The sequence below is a fragment of the Trifolium pratense genome, linkage group LG4 (genome assembly GCF_020283565.1).
Source record: "Trifolium pratense cultivar HEN17-A07 linkage group LG4, ARS_RC_1.1, whole genome shotgun sequence".
NCBI lineage: Eukaryota > Viridiplantae > Streptophyta > Magnoliopsida > Fabales > Fabaceae > Trifolium > Trifolium pratense.
In genome coordinates, this window is record NC_060062.1 from 41670779 (window position 1) to 41690583 (window position 19805).

General features: G+C 29.4%; 2 protein-coding genes and 1 long non-coding RNA gene across 3 annotated transcripts; 2 read left to right on the plus strand and 1 right to left on the minus strand.

Moving 5' to 3' along the window:
- Positions 1-3650: 3650 nt before the first annotated feature.
- LOC123881878 lies at positions 3651-5331 on the minus strand. The gene is made up of 2 exons (XR_006799629.1): positions 5048-5331; positions 3651-3800 (listed from the first exon to the last, which is right to left on the minus strand). It is a non-coding gene; the product is annotated as an uncharacterized LOC123881878 (long non-coding RNA).
- Positions 5332-6272: 941 nt separating this feature from the next.
- LOC123922693 lies at positions 6273-11498 on the plus strand. Its single transcript, XM_045975392.1, has 10 exons — positions 6273-6328; positions 7572-7660; positions 7756-7898; positions 9103-9281; positions 9372-9653; positions 9921-9991; positions 10079-10115; positions 10215-10286; positions 10704-11010; positions 11175-11498. The coding sequence occupies exons 1-10, from the start codon at positions 6273-6275 to the stop codon at positions 11496-11498; spliced, it is 1560 nt and encodes a 519-aa protein (XP_045831348.1).
- Positions 11499-14507: 3009 nt separating this feature from the next.
- On the plus strand, positions 14508-14858 carry LOC123922694. Its single transcript, XM_045975393.1, has one exon. It carries the CDS (start codon positions 14508-14510, stop codon positions 14856-14858), a length of 351 nt encoding a protein of 116 aa, XP_045831349.1.
- The last annotated feature ends 4947 nt before the right edge of the window (positions 14859-19805 follow it).

Consider the following 19805-nt stretch of genomic DNA (forward strand, 5'->3'; position numbering starts at 1 on the left):
TTGCAGCCAACTATATAATGTAACATTATTATTAGATTCTGCAATAAAAAACATATATACAACAAAGAAGAAAAACTAAAAAGATCCTGTAAAAATAAACTAAAAAGACTACCTTTTCGAATTCGTATAAATAGACCAACACTTGTTTTTAGAAAATTAAATTATTTATTTCCTGATAAAAATATATTAAAAAATTTAACTTGCATGTTCATACAATATATTGTGATAATACGGTGAGGCGAAGGTCCCTGTCATGCATGTCATCTGGAAAATTAAGCGTCACCTAATCACCCTCCCTCCATATCCTCTATGGTTGGGGATTACTAGCTAATATTTCTATATTTTTTAAAAGAAATGAAGATTTTCTTATAAATGTTTTAGAAATGTGGTCTATATACTTTTTGTTAAACGGCTAGGTCATATACATTAAAAATTTGGTTCATGTCTAAAATAAAAGAGCATTTCAAATGATGCATAGTAATGATGCATAGTGTACAAATTATGAATAATATATATATATATATATATATATATACTATACTATCGAAATGTAAATTTGAATCCTCTTATATTGTATTTTCTTTTCTTAATTCAATGGTTGGTATATCACACACAAAAAAAAACACCTAAAAAAAAAAAAGTGAATGAATAACTAAAAATGCATTTGATCTGCTAAAAATCAATGAACTGCAAGGAATAACTTTTTGGTGATGATCTGCTAAAAAAGTAAAAGATCTCTACATATTTTGTTGAAAAATAGAGATATCTCTTCCTTTCTTTCAAAAAAAGGTAAAAAACTGAAAACAAATGATGTATATTACCCGGCCCAATTGTTGCTATATGTTGGATATATGAGAAATTTACTTTTCAACCCCCAGACGTACCCCCACCCCTAAAAGTTGTAAAAATATTGAAATGTCCTTTTAATCTATATATCAAATAAAATTCTTAAAAATTTCCTAGTTTTTTATTTGTACAAATATTCCAAAATTCTTTTTTCCCGAAAGGGAATGTGAAAAACACGAGAGGGAAGAAGAGCAAATCTTGCAGTTAGATTTTTGTGGATTTGCATTGCATGAGTCCCATGTTGGACCTGGGCCACTGCTCTTGGCCCAAGAAAAACTTATCACATTAGACACTATCAAATGTAGATAGGGTTTTTTTTTTTTTTTAATGTAGATAGGGTTATTGAATTATGTGTAAGGAGGATATAAAGAAAATATAGTCATTATTAAAGTAGAAAAATAATACGAACAAAAATTCTAGCTGGATTTTAACATGGACAAGTAGTAAACTTGTTTAATTAAAGAACTTGTAGAAAAAATTTCCTCCCCAACACTCTCTTATCTCTCCCGATATTATATTTTTTCCCATGCAAATAAAGTTCGGAACACATTTTTCGAACATTTTATAATTTAAATATTATTTTTAAAGGCAAAAAAAGTTCGGAAAATACATTACAAATTTTATTCTCATGGACAAAAATATAATTTCAAGAAGAAAAAAGAGTGATAGGGAAGGAAAGAGAATTTTTCGAACTTGTAAGCCATTGATATAACAATATCCATAAAATCTTGTATACTTCTATATATAACAATAACCATAGAATAAGTGTCAGGGAGAAGCTGTTCATGGACCGGGGAGGATTACTGTTCGTTCCAACAATTTCTTTTTGTAAATTTCATTCATAAGTTGCGGCGGTTTTGATTTATTTAGTGGTGGTTATTAGTTCCCGCTAAATGGTAAGTGAAATTTGCATCTAGCAAGTTTCAAAACTACAATTTTCTTTGCGAGAGTTTAAAACCCTCTAATTTATTGTTGAAGTTGACGCTCTAATTTGCGGTGGTTATTAATCTTTCTAATTTTTTCAAGCATTCCTTATAATGTTTTTTTTTTTTTTGACGCATCCTTATAATGTTTTATAGTTTAATATTTATAGATTTTTTTAAAATATGTTTTTATTTTGTCATAGTACTCAAATTTTTATTAAAAATAGAGTTTTGATGTTTAAAACCGTATTTACCCTTAAAAATATAACAATAGTCATAACATTAAAATACATGTATTTTAAATATATATATTGTTCAAAGATCAAGTGAAAAATACAACTCGAAATTAGAAGGAAAAAATTCTTAAATTTTTTTACTACCTTCTAAAACACTTTTCTTTTCTTTCAAAAAGATAAATTCAAATAAAGTATTTATTCTAAAAAAGATATATTCGAAAAGGTACATCTAAAAAAAGATAGAAATTGGTATAAAATAGATAAATTCTTTTCAAAACAATATAACTTTTTAAAACACCCCTGTTTGGCTGTTTCAGAAATCAATATTTGAAAAAATTAAAATAAAAAGCAAACAACATTTTTTATTTAGGTAAATTAAATATGGGAAATGCTAACAGTCCTCGGGGAAATTTTTAATTACTTTAAATTGTAAGTTTTTATATAATTTTTATAGAAATGTGTAAAGTTAACGTATTGAAAATTGTAGTGTTTACCTTTTGAAATTTTTTTTTTTAAATAGAATGCTTAAAGAGTCGAATCATTCGTTAGCAATAGAAAAAAGAAAAATTATATACATGATGGATTGTCAAACCTTACCCAAGAGAAAGAAGGAATCTACTAGTATAATCTAAGAAAAAAATGATCTATAACATACTTATTTGTCCCACTAGTGGAAAAAACACTTTTTAAATCGGTTCCTGAAGGCTATTTAAATCGGTTGGGCGACCGATTTAGAAGCCGTCGATTTAGTAAGTTTTCTTTGTTTTAAATCGGCACCTCAACCTGATTTAAATGTTTTAATTAAATCGGGTAGGCCGATTTCTTTTATGCTATTTAAATCGGTCGGATCCATTTTTTTTTAAAATACTATTTTTTTAAAGCTTTTTTTAACTCAGCTGACCCGATTTAAATTATTAAATTACATCGGTTCAACCAACTTAAATAGCGTTATTTTAGATCAGTCTGGCCGATTTAAATTCACGAATTTAGATCGGTTCGGCCAATTTAATAAAGTTATTTTAAATCAGTTTGCCCGATTTAAAAGCATAAACTATTTTTTTTTCTTTCCAAATCCCTGATTCACTTACAATATTGTACATAAATATATAATTATAACTGAATTGAAACTTCATACACATCCTTCATACACATCGTTCATACACATTTCCTCTCATCTGCATGCCATCTAATATTCTTCGCATCATTTACATTATTGAACAACCGCTTCAGCCTTGGAATTATTGGAAGATACCATAACACCTTCGCAGAAGGGTGTTGTATGCTTCCATCACAATTGAAATCATTGTCCTTCACTTTGTAGCGTGATAGTCCACACCTAGGACACCTCTTCAACTCTTCAAACTCATTTCGATACAATATACAATCATTAGGGCATGCATGTATTTTCTTATACTCCATACCCATCGGACACAATATCTTCTTCGCCTCATAGTTACTATTGGGTAATGTGTTACCTTCTGGAAGCATTTCTTTCAACAACTCAAGCAATTCAGTGAAGCTTTTATCTGTCCATCCATTTCTCGCCTTCAAATTGAACAATCTCAGCACTGCAGACAACCGTGTGAAGTTAGTGCACCCCGGATACAATGTGTCTTCTTTGTCTTTGCGCAAATTATCATACATCTGTGCTCGCTGGAAAGACTTTGGGCCTATATCACGTATCATATCATCTAGCTGATCGTTCATATCTACATCGACTTCATTTGTATTTGACGCAATTGGATCGGTTACCGACTCACCATGCCATATCCATTTGGTATAACTTTGGTTAACCCTGTGACAAATAAGATGACTTTTTATCAACTCAAAATGTAACTTGGGAATATTAAAACATTTCATACAAGGACAATAAAACCTTCCGTTGTTATTAGGAAGATTTTCAAAAGCAAACTGTATAAACTTGTTCACTCCTTCCTTATAATCTATACTCAAACGGTTAGAATTCATCCAACTACGATCCATAACTACTACGTACTTCTGAAAAGAAAAAAAAAAGATACTAAAACAGCAAGAATGCGATAATTAAGTATCAGGTGAAAATGGTTCTAATCGTAAAGGGGTTAAGTCAAAGAACAAAACAACTAAAATTTATAAACACTACAATAATCACCTAGATTCAATTATATATAAATATTTTATTTTTATTTTATTTTCAAATCAACATGCTTTCTATTTTGCTACATAATTAGTGTGTTATCCTTTTTCATATAATGATTATAAAAATTAATAAACTAAAATCGAAGACCATTACATATCAATTTCATATAACAGTCCTTGTGCACACCGAAATCTAACCATGGCTATGTCATACACTATATGTTCTGCACACCGATTTGCTCAGGATTAGGAATAACCATTTCACTTCATTTCATAAATCATAACAGCTTGATAATCAGGGTCCTATATGCTCCTACAGTGCTATTGTATATGTATAATTGATCCTAAAATTAAACCATCATTCTCTTTCTAATTCTAGTTCTAGTTAGAATAATTCTGATTCCTAATTAGAATAACTAGTAAAAAGTGTAAAACCCTAAATTTCAACCAAGCAGTCCAGAATCAAGTTCCAAGTTCCAATTAAACAACATAACCTTAAATTATTACAGATTGACCAATCAATCCCAAATTGAAAACAATATGGAAAACACGATCATCTCAATATGAACAACATAAATATAACTTATTCATAATACCACCAAACAACTATGTATAAATATAAAACACAACTATATATAAGTACAAAACAAAAACAAAACTACACAAATTACCTAAATCCAACTAATATACAACATCTAAAACACCACCACACAAGAAACAACTATACACAACTATGACCAGAAGACCACCGGCCACTGAATTCGAACATGGCGGTGGTAGCGGCGAAGAGAATTTGAAGCTCACGAGAAATTAATGAAGAATGAAGACAAGACCTAAATCGAAATTGAACTAAACGAAAGGGGAAATTGGAATGAGAATCATTGAAGAATCGTCGATTTGAATCGAAATTGAAGTTCAACTAACCTCTGTTCGTGTGAGAAGCGGCTTTGCGATGGAAGCTGATTTGGTCGATTTGAAGCTCCGATGGAAGCGGCGATGGATTTGAAGCTGCTCTGTTCGTGTGAGAAGCTGCTCTGCGATGGAAGCTGCGATGGAAGCTGCGATTTGAAGCTGCGATGGATTTGAAGCTGCGATGTTAGGGTTCGTGAAGAGAGAAAGTGAAAAAGTCTCTGTGTTCGTGATAGAGAGAAAGTGAAGAAAGTTGATGTTAGGGTTTTCTGGTGAATGAAAAAAAACAAGAGGGAAATCAATTTTGCTAAATGAAAATAAAGGGGGGAAAGAAATTTTCTTTCACAGAGAAGAGAGGGAAACAATTTTTATTTTTTTTATAATAAATAATTCTTTTAAATCAGTCTACCTGATTTAGTATTTATTCACTTAAGAAGCAAAATTGGCGGGTCCTAAATTCTGAAGGTTTTAAATCAGGTGGATAGCACCTGATTTAAAATGTGTAATTTAAAATGTGTTTTTTCCACTAGTGATCCTTTAAGTCTTTTTGTTTTTCCTTTTTTTTCCCTTGAATTAAGGGTAAAATCGGGCTATTTGACTCATAGTTCCCTCAATCACCCTAAGACCACCTTTTAGGGCCATGACATTTTTATCCTTCACTAATTACACTAAAAAATTTCACAAAAAAACTTTGACAAATATTGGAATTTCACACTGCCCAAGGTTGAAAAGACTCAAATTTCAAATATCATATTCTCCCTCTTTTTTCCCTTTATAATCAATTTTGTGTTCTCTCTCTCAATCTACTCATATTCATGTTCTCTATTCTCTCTCATTTTCTCTTTTTTCTCTGCAAAATGAGAAGAATAAACCTCTTTCATTTATAATAGATAATTGAAATGTATGTAGCAAAAAAAAAAAAAAGATAATTGAAATGTCACTTGGTTCAAAATCTCACATGTAATGTAATGCAATGCACAAAATCTCATATGTAACGTACAAAATTTAATTAGATTGTTTTTTATCATCTATATCTATATATAAACTTACACAAGACGCACACCATTTAACATCATCATGTCTTTTCTTATTTTCTTCTTCACCATCTTTCTTCTTTACTCTACTTCTGAAATTTTCATTCATGTCAACTCTTCCAATCTACCAGGTTCGTTCCTTCTTTCTTTCACTTTCTTTCTTGCATCTCTTAAATATTTTTATTTGATTTCTCAATATTATTCATATGAGCATCTTATTTTTAGATGGTATGAAAATTGTTGGTAATAAACACATTGACTAGTTTCTGTATATTTGATATTTTTTTTTTTTTTGACTAAAAATAAAGGATATTCATTCATTTAAACTGATAGAGTACATCGATGTAATACAAATACAAATTTGCTAAAAACAAAAAGGATGAATCTGCAAACAAACTCACAGCATCCATGTTAATAGCATAAAACAGCAAATTACATAAGCCTACATATATGACTATATTGAAGTGTCTGGAATGTCCATGCCCCCAGATCTGCAGCGTTGATGACACAAAAGTCGACATTGGATAGATTTGTACTTGATCGGATCTAATCCTTCAACCTGAAACAAATGAACACCGCACAAAGACGGGAAAACAAAATACACCGCACAGAGACGGCACAACAGAATACACCGCACAAGGACGGGATAACAAATAACACAAAACCAAACAAATATGTGAAAAATCACACTTATTTAATAACGAGATTTGTACTTGTTCTTCCATGTATTGAACTTTTAGTGATTAATGAAATGCATTAAGCCATTAAATTTGTTTTGTTAAAAAAAAAAATACAATGTACTCCCTCCGTCCCATATTATAAGGAGAAAAAAAAATCATTTTTTTTTGTCCCAAATTATAAACAAAAGTATAAGTCACTTTTATCATTTTCAATATTTACTTTTACTTATTCTCATAAAATTTAATACAAATTACATTTAATTTATTTTCCCTCTTCTATTCCCTATAATCAATAACCAATAAAAATTTCTTTTACATCTTTCTATGAAACTTATTTCAAGAAAAACACAAAAAATCATATTTCAAATTATCAAATTTTACTTTTCTTATTAAGTATGAAAAAAAAATTTCTTATAATATAGGACGGAGAGAGTATCTCCTAACCAAAAAGAATATATGTGTATTATGACTTTAATTAATTATTTAAATGGAAAATGATTATTTTAGGGTAGGTACAATTAATTCATTAAATATTTCTCCTTTTTTTTATACTTTCTCTTTTGACAAACAAAAAGAAAACTTCCTCTTTTCCTTTTTAGTCAAAAAAAACCTCTATCATTTATGATAGATAATTTTTTTTGAACGAGCATTTATAATAGATAATTGAAATGATCACTTGTTCAAAATCTCACATGTAATGCAATGCAATGCACAAAATCTCATAAGTAACGTACAAAATTTTATTAGATTGTTTTTTATCATCTATATATAAACTTACACAAGACGCACACCATTTAGCATCATCATGTTAATTTTTACATCAAGTCATTCTTTTCTTATTTTCTTCTTCACCATCTTTCTTCTTTACTCTACTTCTGGAATTTCCATTCATGTCCACTCTTCCCATCTACCAGGTTTGTTCCTTCTTTCTTTCACTTTATTGCCTCTCGATCTTAAATATTTTAATTTGATTTCTCAATATTATTCATATGAGCATTTTTTTTATCAGTGGATGTAGAAGAACTCGTCGAAGATTCTAAAGCAAATACAACTCTTGTGCTTGCTCGGGAAAGAACTCGACGAATAGATATTTTCAATCATTTTGAATACTACAATGGTGGCTGGAATATCAGCAATCATGGTTATATTATGGTTACTATCATTCTACTATCCTTATTTTTGGTTCTACATTTTCATTATAATTTTTATTTGAATTGCATGCTTTTAACACGTGGTAAGATATTGATTAGAGATGTCAATTTGATCTGTAAATGAAGATTTTTGTGAAGATTGTCTTATTTTGGGCTCCAAAGTGTGGAATTTTTCTTTGTGGGGGATGGGGGAGAAAGTCCCCCGAGAAACATTTGGGGCTAAGGATGGAATTTTATCTCCATCCCGCGGAGATTCCGTCTCAAAAATACTTTATTAAAACAATATTTATATATTATATTTAATTATATTTTTACAAAATATATGTATAAATTTTGTTTATAACTGATATTTATTTGTCACAAGAATTCACAATAATATCTTAATTTTTTATTTGTAATTTATACCTAAATTTTATTTTATTTTTACAACTAGTTTGATTGAAATATTAGAAATGAGATTTTTTTTTTTTAATGTTGATGATCTCCACGGAAACTGTGGAGATCTGAGGGGACAGAGGGCAGAATACTCCCCGAAACAAAGAATTGGATGAAGATCATTTTAGATTGTGGAAAAGAGAGTGGTAAAGTACTTGATAGAATAGAATATTCTTCTATTTAAGTATAATTATGTTTATAATTATTTTTCTTTATGTGTAATTATTTTCCATTATGTGTAATGATTTTCCTATGTCATTGTTTTTTTTTTTTTTTTACAATTTTCCTATGTCATTATTGTAACTTGTATATATAAATAAGACAACATATCGTATCATATATTATTATAATAACCTTCTCTTACACTAAATTTATGTCCTGTTAACATCCCTAATATGTATCACATGCAAAAATTGTATCATTGCAAGGGGGATAAATCCATTAGATTCGGGTGTAAGTGTAATTGTGTGCGTTCAACTAAATTTACACAATTGGATCATCTATATATATAGAAAAAATAGGATATGCATTGACAGTGTAACAATGTTTTCAATAACATATTTTCATTGGACTCTGTGTAAAAATAATTTACCGACAAAACACATCCATTAAACTCATGTATATAACAATGTTTTCAATCCACTACAATAATTTTTGTTGTTCTAATTCTAAAAAAATTTATGGAAAATATAAGTAGATTTAATTGGTTGTTTAATTTTATTTTTTTTGTCTTGTTAACTTAAAATTAAATTGGTATTATCTTGGTGCAGTCTGTTGTTTCTACTGCAATTCCTTTCTTCGTTGTTGCTGCAATATGGTTTGTAGTTTTTGGGATTTTGAACATCCTTTGCATGTGTTACCACTGTTGTTATGGAGACCCTTATGGCCATTCTCAACTAGCTTATTATGTATCACTCATCTTCCTTATCCTATGTACCATTGCAACAATGTAAAACTCTAAACTCTAAACTACCATTTGTGTTTTTTCACTTAATAATGTTTGACTCTATAATTAATCATATGTTTGTGTTTATGTTAGAGGTGGATGTATTCTTTTGTACTCTAGTGAACAAAAAGTTCATGGAACCACATCAAACACAATGAAGTATGTGGTGAGCCAAGTTGAATTCACAAATGAAAACCTAAAGAACGTGTCAAACTATTTGGATTCAGCTAAGAAGATTTCTATTGAACTTGGTTTACCACGAGATATCGACAAGGGCATTCATAGTGTTCAAAAGAAAATTATGGTTACCTCTAATGATCTTTCTAAAAAGACCCGTAATACTTCAAAAATGTTACACAATGGCTCAGAAGGAATGTAAGTATAGATTTAACATATATTCAGGTACACATCTTATTTAAATATATACTGGTACACCGCTGAGGTGAATAATTTTGATAGATCCACAGATAGTACGTGTTTACTATATATAAAAAAAAAATTGTGAACTTATCAGAACCATTCAACTCAGCAGATGTATCGGTTCATATATAAGTAAAATGTGTACTTAGAAATTCACCTTTAATTGTTTTTCTTTGCTTATTAAAATTGTATTTTCTAACAATTTTTTTTTATCTTATGTAGGAGATTCGCTCTAATTACCGTTGCTATATCTATGGTTATTGTCTCAATTCTTGGATTTTGTACGTATTGTAAATTTTATTTGATTTTTATTGTCCTATTATGAAGGTTTGTAAAAGTATATATAGTCTCATTTCCTTGGTTTTTTGATTTTTTTGCAGTAACTACAATACTTGGGTTGAAGTGTATTTTATACTCGTAAGTTTTTTTTTTTTGTTCTAGATATTATAATTTTTTTATCTCTTTCGGATTCCATTAAGGTTGTTGTTGATAAATGATGTGTTTTCATGGTTGCAGCTTAGTAGTTGCTGGATGGATTCTTGTTGCAGGAACATTTATACTTAGTGGTGCATTTGTTTTGCTTCATAAGTAAGTTCATATTTTACTTGTTAATTTTGAGAATATTTATTATAACTTTTTTGTCTTAGTCTAATTTTATTTATTCTACTCTTCTCATTATTTTATTCTTCTAATTAGGGACGAATTTTAGGACTTTTAGTATAACGTCCAACAACATGAGATTTGATGCTAATATGAGACTGTACTCTCTCAATCTTATATATAAACAAGAACTAATTTTTTAGATTTATTAAATAACCGATTTATCTTCATCTTATGGATCAGATAAATCAATTTTTTAATGTAATATGGATTAGATATATCGGTTATTTAATAATTTTGAAAAATGAATTTGTGCTCATGTACGAGACCAAAGAGAGTAATATTTTATAATATATTCATGATTGGCTTCTACTAATATTTCCTTGCATATGTTTTGCACTATAGTGTGATTGGTGATACTTGTGTTGCCATGGATGAATGGGCTTTGAATCCAACAACTCATACAGCCATGGATGAAACTATTCCTTGCATGAAAAATGAAAGAGTTCGTGAAACCTTGTTACAAAGCAAGTCTATAGTATTTCATCTTGTTAACTCTATTAATGACATAATTTCCAATGACTTGAATGGAAATACCAAATCTCACAATCAATCAGCCCCCAATGTGCCTCTTCTTTGTAATCCATTCAATAGTGACTTTACAATTCGACATTGTGCTGCTGAGGAAGTTGCATTTGAAAATGCCACTGAGGTAAGAGCTATTTAATTTAAATTATGAATCTCAAATATATGTAGGACTAGTAAAATAAGAATAAAATTTCCAATGATCATAAATTGCATACTTGATTAGTCATGCACTTTTGACATACAAATGATACTTGCATGTAATATTTTTATTTTGGTTTCAATAAGCAGGTGTGGAAGAGTTATACTCCATCAGAAAATGACAATATGATTGGTCTCATGACTCCATCATTGTACAGACAACTTACTACTATAGTGAACGTGAGCTATGGTTTATATCACTATGGACCATTTTTGGTTGATTTAATAGACTGTACTTTTGTTCGGAAAATGTTCATAGACATCAACAACAACTATTGCCCTGGTCTAAACAAATATACTAAACATATTTATTGGGCATTGGTTGTGGTATCTGTAGCTGTAATGTTGTCTTTGATATTTTGGATTGTCTATGAAAGACATCTCCATCATCGTCATTACATCATATTGTCTTAACTTGTGGACTATGTATGTTTCAACTAATTAAAATTTATATGATGTTCATGCACAATTGAGTTATATTTTAATCATCATTTTTTTATATAAAAAAAGTTAGATTAGATCAAACATACTCTGTAAAATTTATATGGTGTTCATGCACATTTGAGTTATATTTATATACAAAAACTTAGATTAGATCAAACATACTCTATGTAAAATTAGAGAGGACTACCAACCTCAACAATGAATTACTATAGTACCCATCCCCATACCCGCAGTTTGTAAAAATACCCGTACCCATCCTCATATACCCGTGTGGGTAAAACCTTTGTCCCCGTACCCATACCCTATGGGTACCTAAGTACCCATACCCGTACCTGTTACCCGCATTTTTGCTAAAAATAAATCGATCGATTATAAAATATCATATCATTTTAATATAACTAATTTTTTTTTAAATATTTTAATGTCGACTCATGAAAATTATAAACAAAAACTTTACCAATCTCATGTTAAAGTTCATTTATTTGTTAACATATTCACATTGTGTTTGTATTATATTATAAATAAACATTTTTATTAAAAATGTGTAATAGTTTAATAGTTGTTGTACTTTTTTAAATTGATATACATATCTTATTATATAAAAATATATATAAAATAAATATATATAAATTATGTGGGTATGGGGCGGGTACTAAGGTACCCGTACCCGCACTCATACCCGTTCATTTTTGCGGGTAATTACTCATACCCATGCACGTACCCAAAATGCGGGTTTTTACCCTACCTATTATGGGTAATTTTTGCGGGTGTCCACTGAGTATGGGTCAAATTGGCTCCCTAAGTCTACTAATGGAAGGATTATTTATTTTTAAGTTAATTATTATATTATAATTAAATTAATTAATTTACCCTTTGACCAAGTCATGTTCTTTTAGATTGTAGACATGCAATAATTGCAATTATTTGGTTTCAATCCTAATTACTAGGATTTATAGTTATGCTTGTAACATAAAAGATTTTGATTACTATTAATTATTATTAATTAGAGAATGAGGATATGTATAGGAGAGGATTGTATTCTATTAATTTTGAGTTGTTTTGTAATCTTGGATATGATTCATATCTGGGAAAGACCTGTTGAATTATGAGAGATTTGTGCTTATGAGGCGGATAAATTCTTATGGACAATACGATCAGCACACCTCAGGTATTGTTTCATGGTTCACTATTTTACCAATCTCTTTCGTGTTGGATTCGTGGTTTTTTACTATGCGGTTGTCGACATCAAATTACTATACTCACAAAAGATAACGTTTTAACTGATATAAATTTTATAAAATCCACCATTGGATTGAAAGTTTACATTATATAGATCATTTGTGTAAAATTTCAGACAATTCCAAAATCATTTGATATGTCGTTAATCTTTATGTGTCTCAATAACATATCAAATGATTTTGTATTTATTTGAAATTTTACGTAAATGATCTATATAATATAAAATTTCAATACAACGATGAATTTTATAAAATTTATATCGGTTAAAACATTATTGAGATGTGTAAAATTTGGTGTCAAATTAGTTGGTGTCAACGGATCTGACTCTATTAACATACACATATTTCAAACATTTATTGTTCAAAGATCAAGTGACAACTCATGAGTATTTGATTAAAAAAAAATCTTAAATTTTTTTTACTACCTTTCAAAACACTTTTTTTCATTTCAAAAAGATAACTTCAAATAAACCTAAAATAAACGTAAGGGACTAAATTGATACTTTTTAAACGTGAGGGACCAAATTAAAACCTAAAATAAACGTAAGGGACCAAATGTGTAGTTAAGCCTTCATTTTAATTACTTGATCAAATATGTTTAAAGTTAGTCTTTGTGATTAAGATGAAATATTAGCCAAACAATCTTGGGCCATAAGGCATCTTTTATGAATTCAATTCTTTTGTATTCTTCTGACCTGGGCTCTATTGGGCCATAAGGCATCTTTTTATAGATTTTTCTCTTCCTAATTCCTGTGTTTCTTTTCTACCCTGGCTTACCGTTCTTGTCCTTAGATAAATATTTTGGAACATGTTTTACAAAAAAAAATTGCCTTGGAAATTTTTTTCTGAATATGTTTTTTCCAAATTTGAACTAGAAAAATTTCAGAAAATACGTTCCGAGCTTTTAATACAAGCGCAAGAGCGAAAAATGGGGATAAAAAAGAAACATGGTGGGTGGGAAAAGAAAAATTCTCTTTTTATTTTTATTAATTAACGGAGTATATGTTAATATTTTTACATTGTTATTAATATTTTTCACAAATAGTATAATGATTTATTGTCTGGTATAGCGGCTAAAATTTCACTCTCAAAATGAATAAATAAATTGTATGATGATCGAATCCCGACTCTTACACATACAAATGCAATGTTCTTACTAAGTGAGTTAAATTCACGGGAACAAATGTGTATTTTATTTTATTATAAAGAGAATGTCTCATGGTGTATAGAAAGACAAAGTTTCCCTAATTAAAAAGGTTTTCCTAATAAATTAAGGAAAATGCTAAATAGTGCCCCCGGGGCACTAGTTAAGGATACAAATATAGAAATTTTATCTCGTAAATTGTGCATTCAATGTTTTAATGATGTGAAAAGTTATTCTCTCTCATCATTAACTTTATCATTTGTTTCCTTTTTTAGTATGCTTAACTAGTGCCCCAGGGGCACTGTTTAGCATGACCCATAAATTAATTACTAGTATATATTGAGAAAAGAAGGCCAGAGCATGAGATTTAAATAAACTCCTATAAAACTGCTCGAGCAACCATCAAATAGACTAAGAATTCCTACTCAAACAAAAGGCCATCAATGAATTTACTTAATATAGGATAATCAATCTACTCTATTAAGCCACCTTCTCAAAGACCTCAAACTAGCTACAACCTCTCATATATATGTCTATTTGCTCATCCCTTAAAAAGAGAACAATATATACGTTTCAAAATTTCCTCTCTAGATCTCTATGGCCTCAAGAAATGTTTCTTCCATCACAAAGTCTCATTCACACACAAAGCAACCACATCGCACGTGCATGTGCTCACCTACCAATCACCCCGGCTCATTCCGGTGCAGTATCCACAAGAAGCCACCACGTGCAGTGGTGGCTCGACCATCATCTTCTTCTTTTTCCAATCCGAATTATAATTATTTGGATCATTCGTCAATGGCCATGGTTGCCAAGGTTAATATTTCATTGAAGGCAATTCTCCTCCAAATTATTAAGCACCGCTCTAGTCGCGATCTTCATAGGAGGAAGAATTTCAAACCAAAGCCTACTCGTTTTTCTGTGATGAATCATGTTGCAGTTTCTTGATCGATCAATCGGAGTATTAATATGTTTCATTGTCGATCTCTTGTATATCAGATTAATATATATTGTATATACTTTCTATAGTGAACTCTCAAATTTCTTCCATATAAGATCATCAATCTTGTTTGGCAAGTCGTCACACACTAAATATAGCATTTCATGTGACCAAAGATCAAATCCTCCTCTTCTGTAGGTGAATATATCCAATTAGGTGTAATTAATGTGTGTATATATACAATAGAGATTATTTCTTGCTTTTTTCTTTTGTTTTATTTCTGTAACATATCAGATAATTTTTTATTTCTTTTTAAAAAAATATTGATGATTTACTTGATATAAATTTTCAATCCAACGATCAATTTTATAAAATTTATATTCGTTATAATAATATTTATGACTTGTTCACCGTAAAAAACTTAAAGGACTTGTGCACCGTAGACACCGTCATCAACTAATATACACAGTCCCAACTTCTTTAAGACATAATTGCACAGATTTCACATTTCAATCCATAAACACAATTTGTCCAATTTTAAAATAATATTTTGTTAGCTGAAAATGGGAATTAATCTAATTGAAAGTTACAATTTTGTTTTTCATTATTCATACAACAATGAACAAAGAAGGCTAATGAAGCTATTTTTCAAGATGTTTTCTCTCCCCACCCCCGTGAATCTTTTATCCCCTCTGAGTTTCCAATTTTGCCCTTGAAAAAACTTCGGTTCGTAGAAACCGAAGTTTTTTTTGCCTTGAAAACAAATTTCGGTTTCTAAAAACCGAAATTTACTCTGAATTTGCACTAGAAAAAATTCGGTTTCTGCGAACCGAATTTTTCACAAGGGCAAAATTGGAATATTAGGGGGTATAAAAGAAACACGGGGGGCCCAAAGAGAAAACATTATTTTTCATTTGGATCACACAAATCCGGCCCAATTGTCCGACGAGTCCCTCCCGCTTTGTCATTCCTACATTTTTATCACTATTTCATTTTCTCGATCAACCGTCCTAAAATTTCTTCAACCATACTTCTTTCGTTATCAAAATATTTAAGAGTGAAATTTCTAACCACTAACTATTTAAAAAAAAAAAAGAGTATGACACTTACCCATTTAAATTTCTCACTTTTTGCAACTATTTGTGATTAAGCCAAAGCATCTTTCATTTTGTCTTTAAAGAAAACATTTCCTATTATATTTGACCAAATTGGTTTCAATTATTGCTACAAGATTAGAAATATTACACGACCACGAAAAACCACCAAACCACAATTATAACTTTATGTAGTCAAGAAACTAAAAACAAATTAAGCAGAACATTCATTACAGTTGGCAGATATTATATAAGTTGGTTCATATATACTATAGGTAATGTCGTGCTGGATAAGATCACAATTTGATCCACTAACATTATATTTGAAATATCTAGCTAAGTTTTCTTCTCAAACAAAGTATATGTCACTTCTGAGGACATTGACATATATAAAAAATAACATAATAAAGAAAACGTAGATTAACATCAAATAGAATTATATGAATGTCATTCTGCAAATTTATCTCAATTGATAGAGTATGTAAGAGATGTTGTGGTTTAAATTTCCAACAATCCACTTAATTTATATATATAAAAAAAGAACTATATAAATGTCGTCTCCTAAGTATCGCACAATTTAGATGATAAATAATTGAAGACATATTTTATATGTAATATACATATTAGTATAAATTCAAACTCGTAATATTTTATAACATTTAATGTTTGCAAATTTTGTCGTTAAATTCTATAGAACAAAAATAAATATGAAAATTAAATTCTATAGAACAAAACTAAATATAAAAAATAGATGCAGGCCAATATGATGTATAAAATTCAGACAAGATCGAGGATAAGGCTAGAATTATTAGATATGCCAACTTGCATCTACGAGTATTTTATTCTACATAGAGTAATCAAACAAATACTCTTGAATTAAAAAGTAAATAAAACATCTACATAGAGTCTAGCTCACACAAATTTTGTTCTTATAATTTGGGGCCAAACTATAGAATTTGCATTTAGTATTCAAAAGAATAGGAAAATCTTCCGTTTGTATATACTTATATAATTCCAAACTCCTAATTAATTTTCTTTTCTTATATAATTAAGGGCATGTAGGTAAGCTTTCATTTATAAAATGGTTAGCTCAATATACATATATATATATATATATATATATATATATATATATATATATATATATATATATATATATATATATATATATATATATATATATATATATATATATATATATATATATATATATGCCAATGTAAGTTAGTTTTGAATTCATCTCTGTCTCATCCACCTCGAATTTAAAAATAATATTATATGTCTACTTCAACGCCTATTTGTGTTGAAAGCCAATACTTAATCTCAAGTGTGACAAAAAGTCCTCCTCTACTTATGATGGAAAACATTTTTTTTAACCATATATGTTATTTCAACTTGGATAGAGAGGATTTGATATCACCAACGATGAATTGATCCAAGTGATGAGAGTTTTGGTCCCCTTAAGTATGTGGTTAGAAATTCGATTTATGACTCATGCGTATGGAAAAATTCGGTTGGGAGAGGAGAACTCACTTTGTGTACCCCGACAGATTTCTCAACAAAGATTAGTCATGACTAACGTCGATGAAAACTTCGTACCAATACAATGGTAACAAAAAAGTTAGGCTTTGATATTTTAAGACAAAACTACATCTACATCTTTTAACATAATATAAAATTTGAAACAGCTCGTTTATCTTCATTTTGTATGTCAAATTTGAAACACTCTTTTTTAACATAATATAAAATTTGAAACAGCTCTTTTGAACATGTAATTTATCTTGATCATTTTAAATGGTCAAGTAGGTCTTAGGATGATATACATAAGAAGAAAATAAAATTTGGATAAATATTGTTGAAGTCTTTTTTAACGTAAAATATTAACAATCGACATAAAAAGAATGACCATTTTGAAACCAAAATAAGATATGGACATGTTGATCATAGAACTATAAATAGAAGTCAAATTCAATGAACCAATGAGATGTGGACAGGACAAGTTGACATAACCTTGTAAAATGCATCCCTAGATTGCTAGCCATCAAAGTTTACTTACCAATAATGGGACCCTAAAGTTCCAAAGTTCTGGCATAATACCATCCCTATTGAAAAAGGGGGATTAATTTAAGGAAAATTATTTAGTATCCTATATTTTATTGGATACTATCTTGTAGGAAAAATTCATTTTAATTAGTAAGGAGAGAAGTGAAGAAGGTTATTTGGGATAGTGATAAATTAAAGAGTCTAATTTTTCTTTTTCTTTTTTGTGCTTGAATGACTTGTTATTAAAATTCTCTTTAGCTTCTTAAAATAAAATAAATTTAAATTTATTATGAACATATTTTAAGCTGGAAAAGCTTCATCCCAATGTACAATTACTATTGAAAAGTCTAGAAAAGCTCTGGAGAAATATCAAGTCAATTGTTTCACGATTATAAGAGAGAGACATTATATCTCCACCTAAAATTTTAAGACATTGTGTTAAGTCAATTGTTGATGTTGTTTTCTCTACAAAATCTGCTGAGATTTTCCCTCACAAATTATTCAAAGTAGGCTGATGCCAGTTCATGAGTGTAACCTCAAGACCAAAAGTATATGCAATTGTGGAAAATTCCAAAATTGAATTTCAAATAATTAAAAGTCTTTGCCGTCCATCAATTAATAGTTGATGATTGATTGAGAAGTTGTTTTGAATAGTGGCCTATAATTCACGCTGCATGTTAGTGTTCATATATGATTGAGATATGGTTCATTGCCACATATTCCAAAAGAATAACATTTATTTTCTTATTTTCTTGTTTCTTGAAAATGAAAAAGAAAAAAGAAAAAAAAAAAGCACAAATGCATGCCAAAAGAGAATGAAAGAATGGTGTGGTAATTATTTGTTCATGTGACAACCGATCTAAGAAATGTTAAATGAGACAACATGAATGCTTTTCACGTTGTTTAGATTTGTTAACTAATAAACACACTGAACATGAAGACATTACTACATTAAAAATTTAATTAGCAACATAGTATAGTATTGAAAATGGGTATCATTAGGCACCCAACAACGAATAATGTGTCTATGCTGTCCCCTGATATGGCATGGGAAGCTCCCACGTGGTGGGAGAGTATATTAACTATTGTTAGCTACATGCACCAGAGAATATTTATCGTGGCAAAGAAAAATACATAGTGTATTTTTTTTTTTTTTTAATGACAAAAAGACATGGTGTATAATTGTGTGAATAATGTGTATATATGGGGACGGTAGATCTCTCTATAAGATCGGTGGTATAGTTTAGATTCGGTTAATGATTGAGATTTTAGGAGTATCAAATATTTGGTAGGAGTATCAACATATGGACAAATCATGTGAGGAACAAATACAGAGTACCTAGAAATTTAGGAATAATCACCAAATTACATACTTAATTAGGCATATATTAATATGAATTACGGTCACATGGATTTTTTGTCCAACTCATATAGTATAGTATGTATGTTATAGCATTAAATCTTTTAATTCTGCTTCATTCAGATGAAAACTAAAAAAGTTTTATATTAAGAGTCACAAAATGATATGGCATCAAACATTACATAAGTTTATAAAAAGGAATTGAATAATTTTCACTTTATAGATCAGTTTTTTATGGAGATTGATTTAGACCAGATCTAAATTTTAAAATGTAACATGATAACAAAAGTGATGATTATATTCCCTCCAATTAAAAACTTGGAATTTAAAATATGACTCTTGCCTAGTTCTAAAGTTCATTTTCACAAAATTCATTGGCTGTATGCACAAGAAAGGGAAAATACATTGTACGTATAAGGCAAGAGCATCCAGCATTAATTCCTTGTAGTTTTAGTATT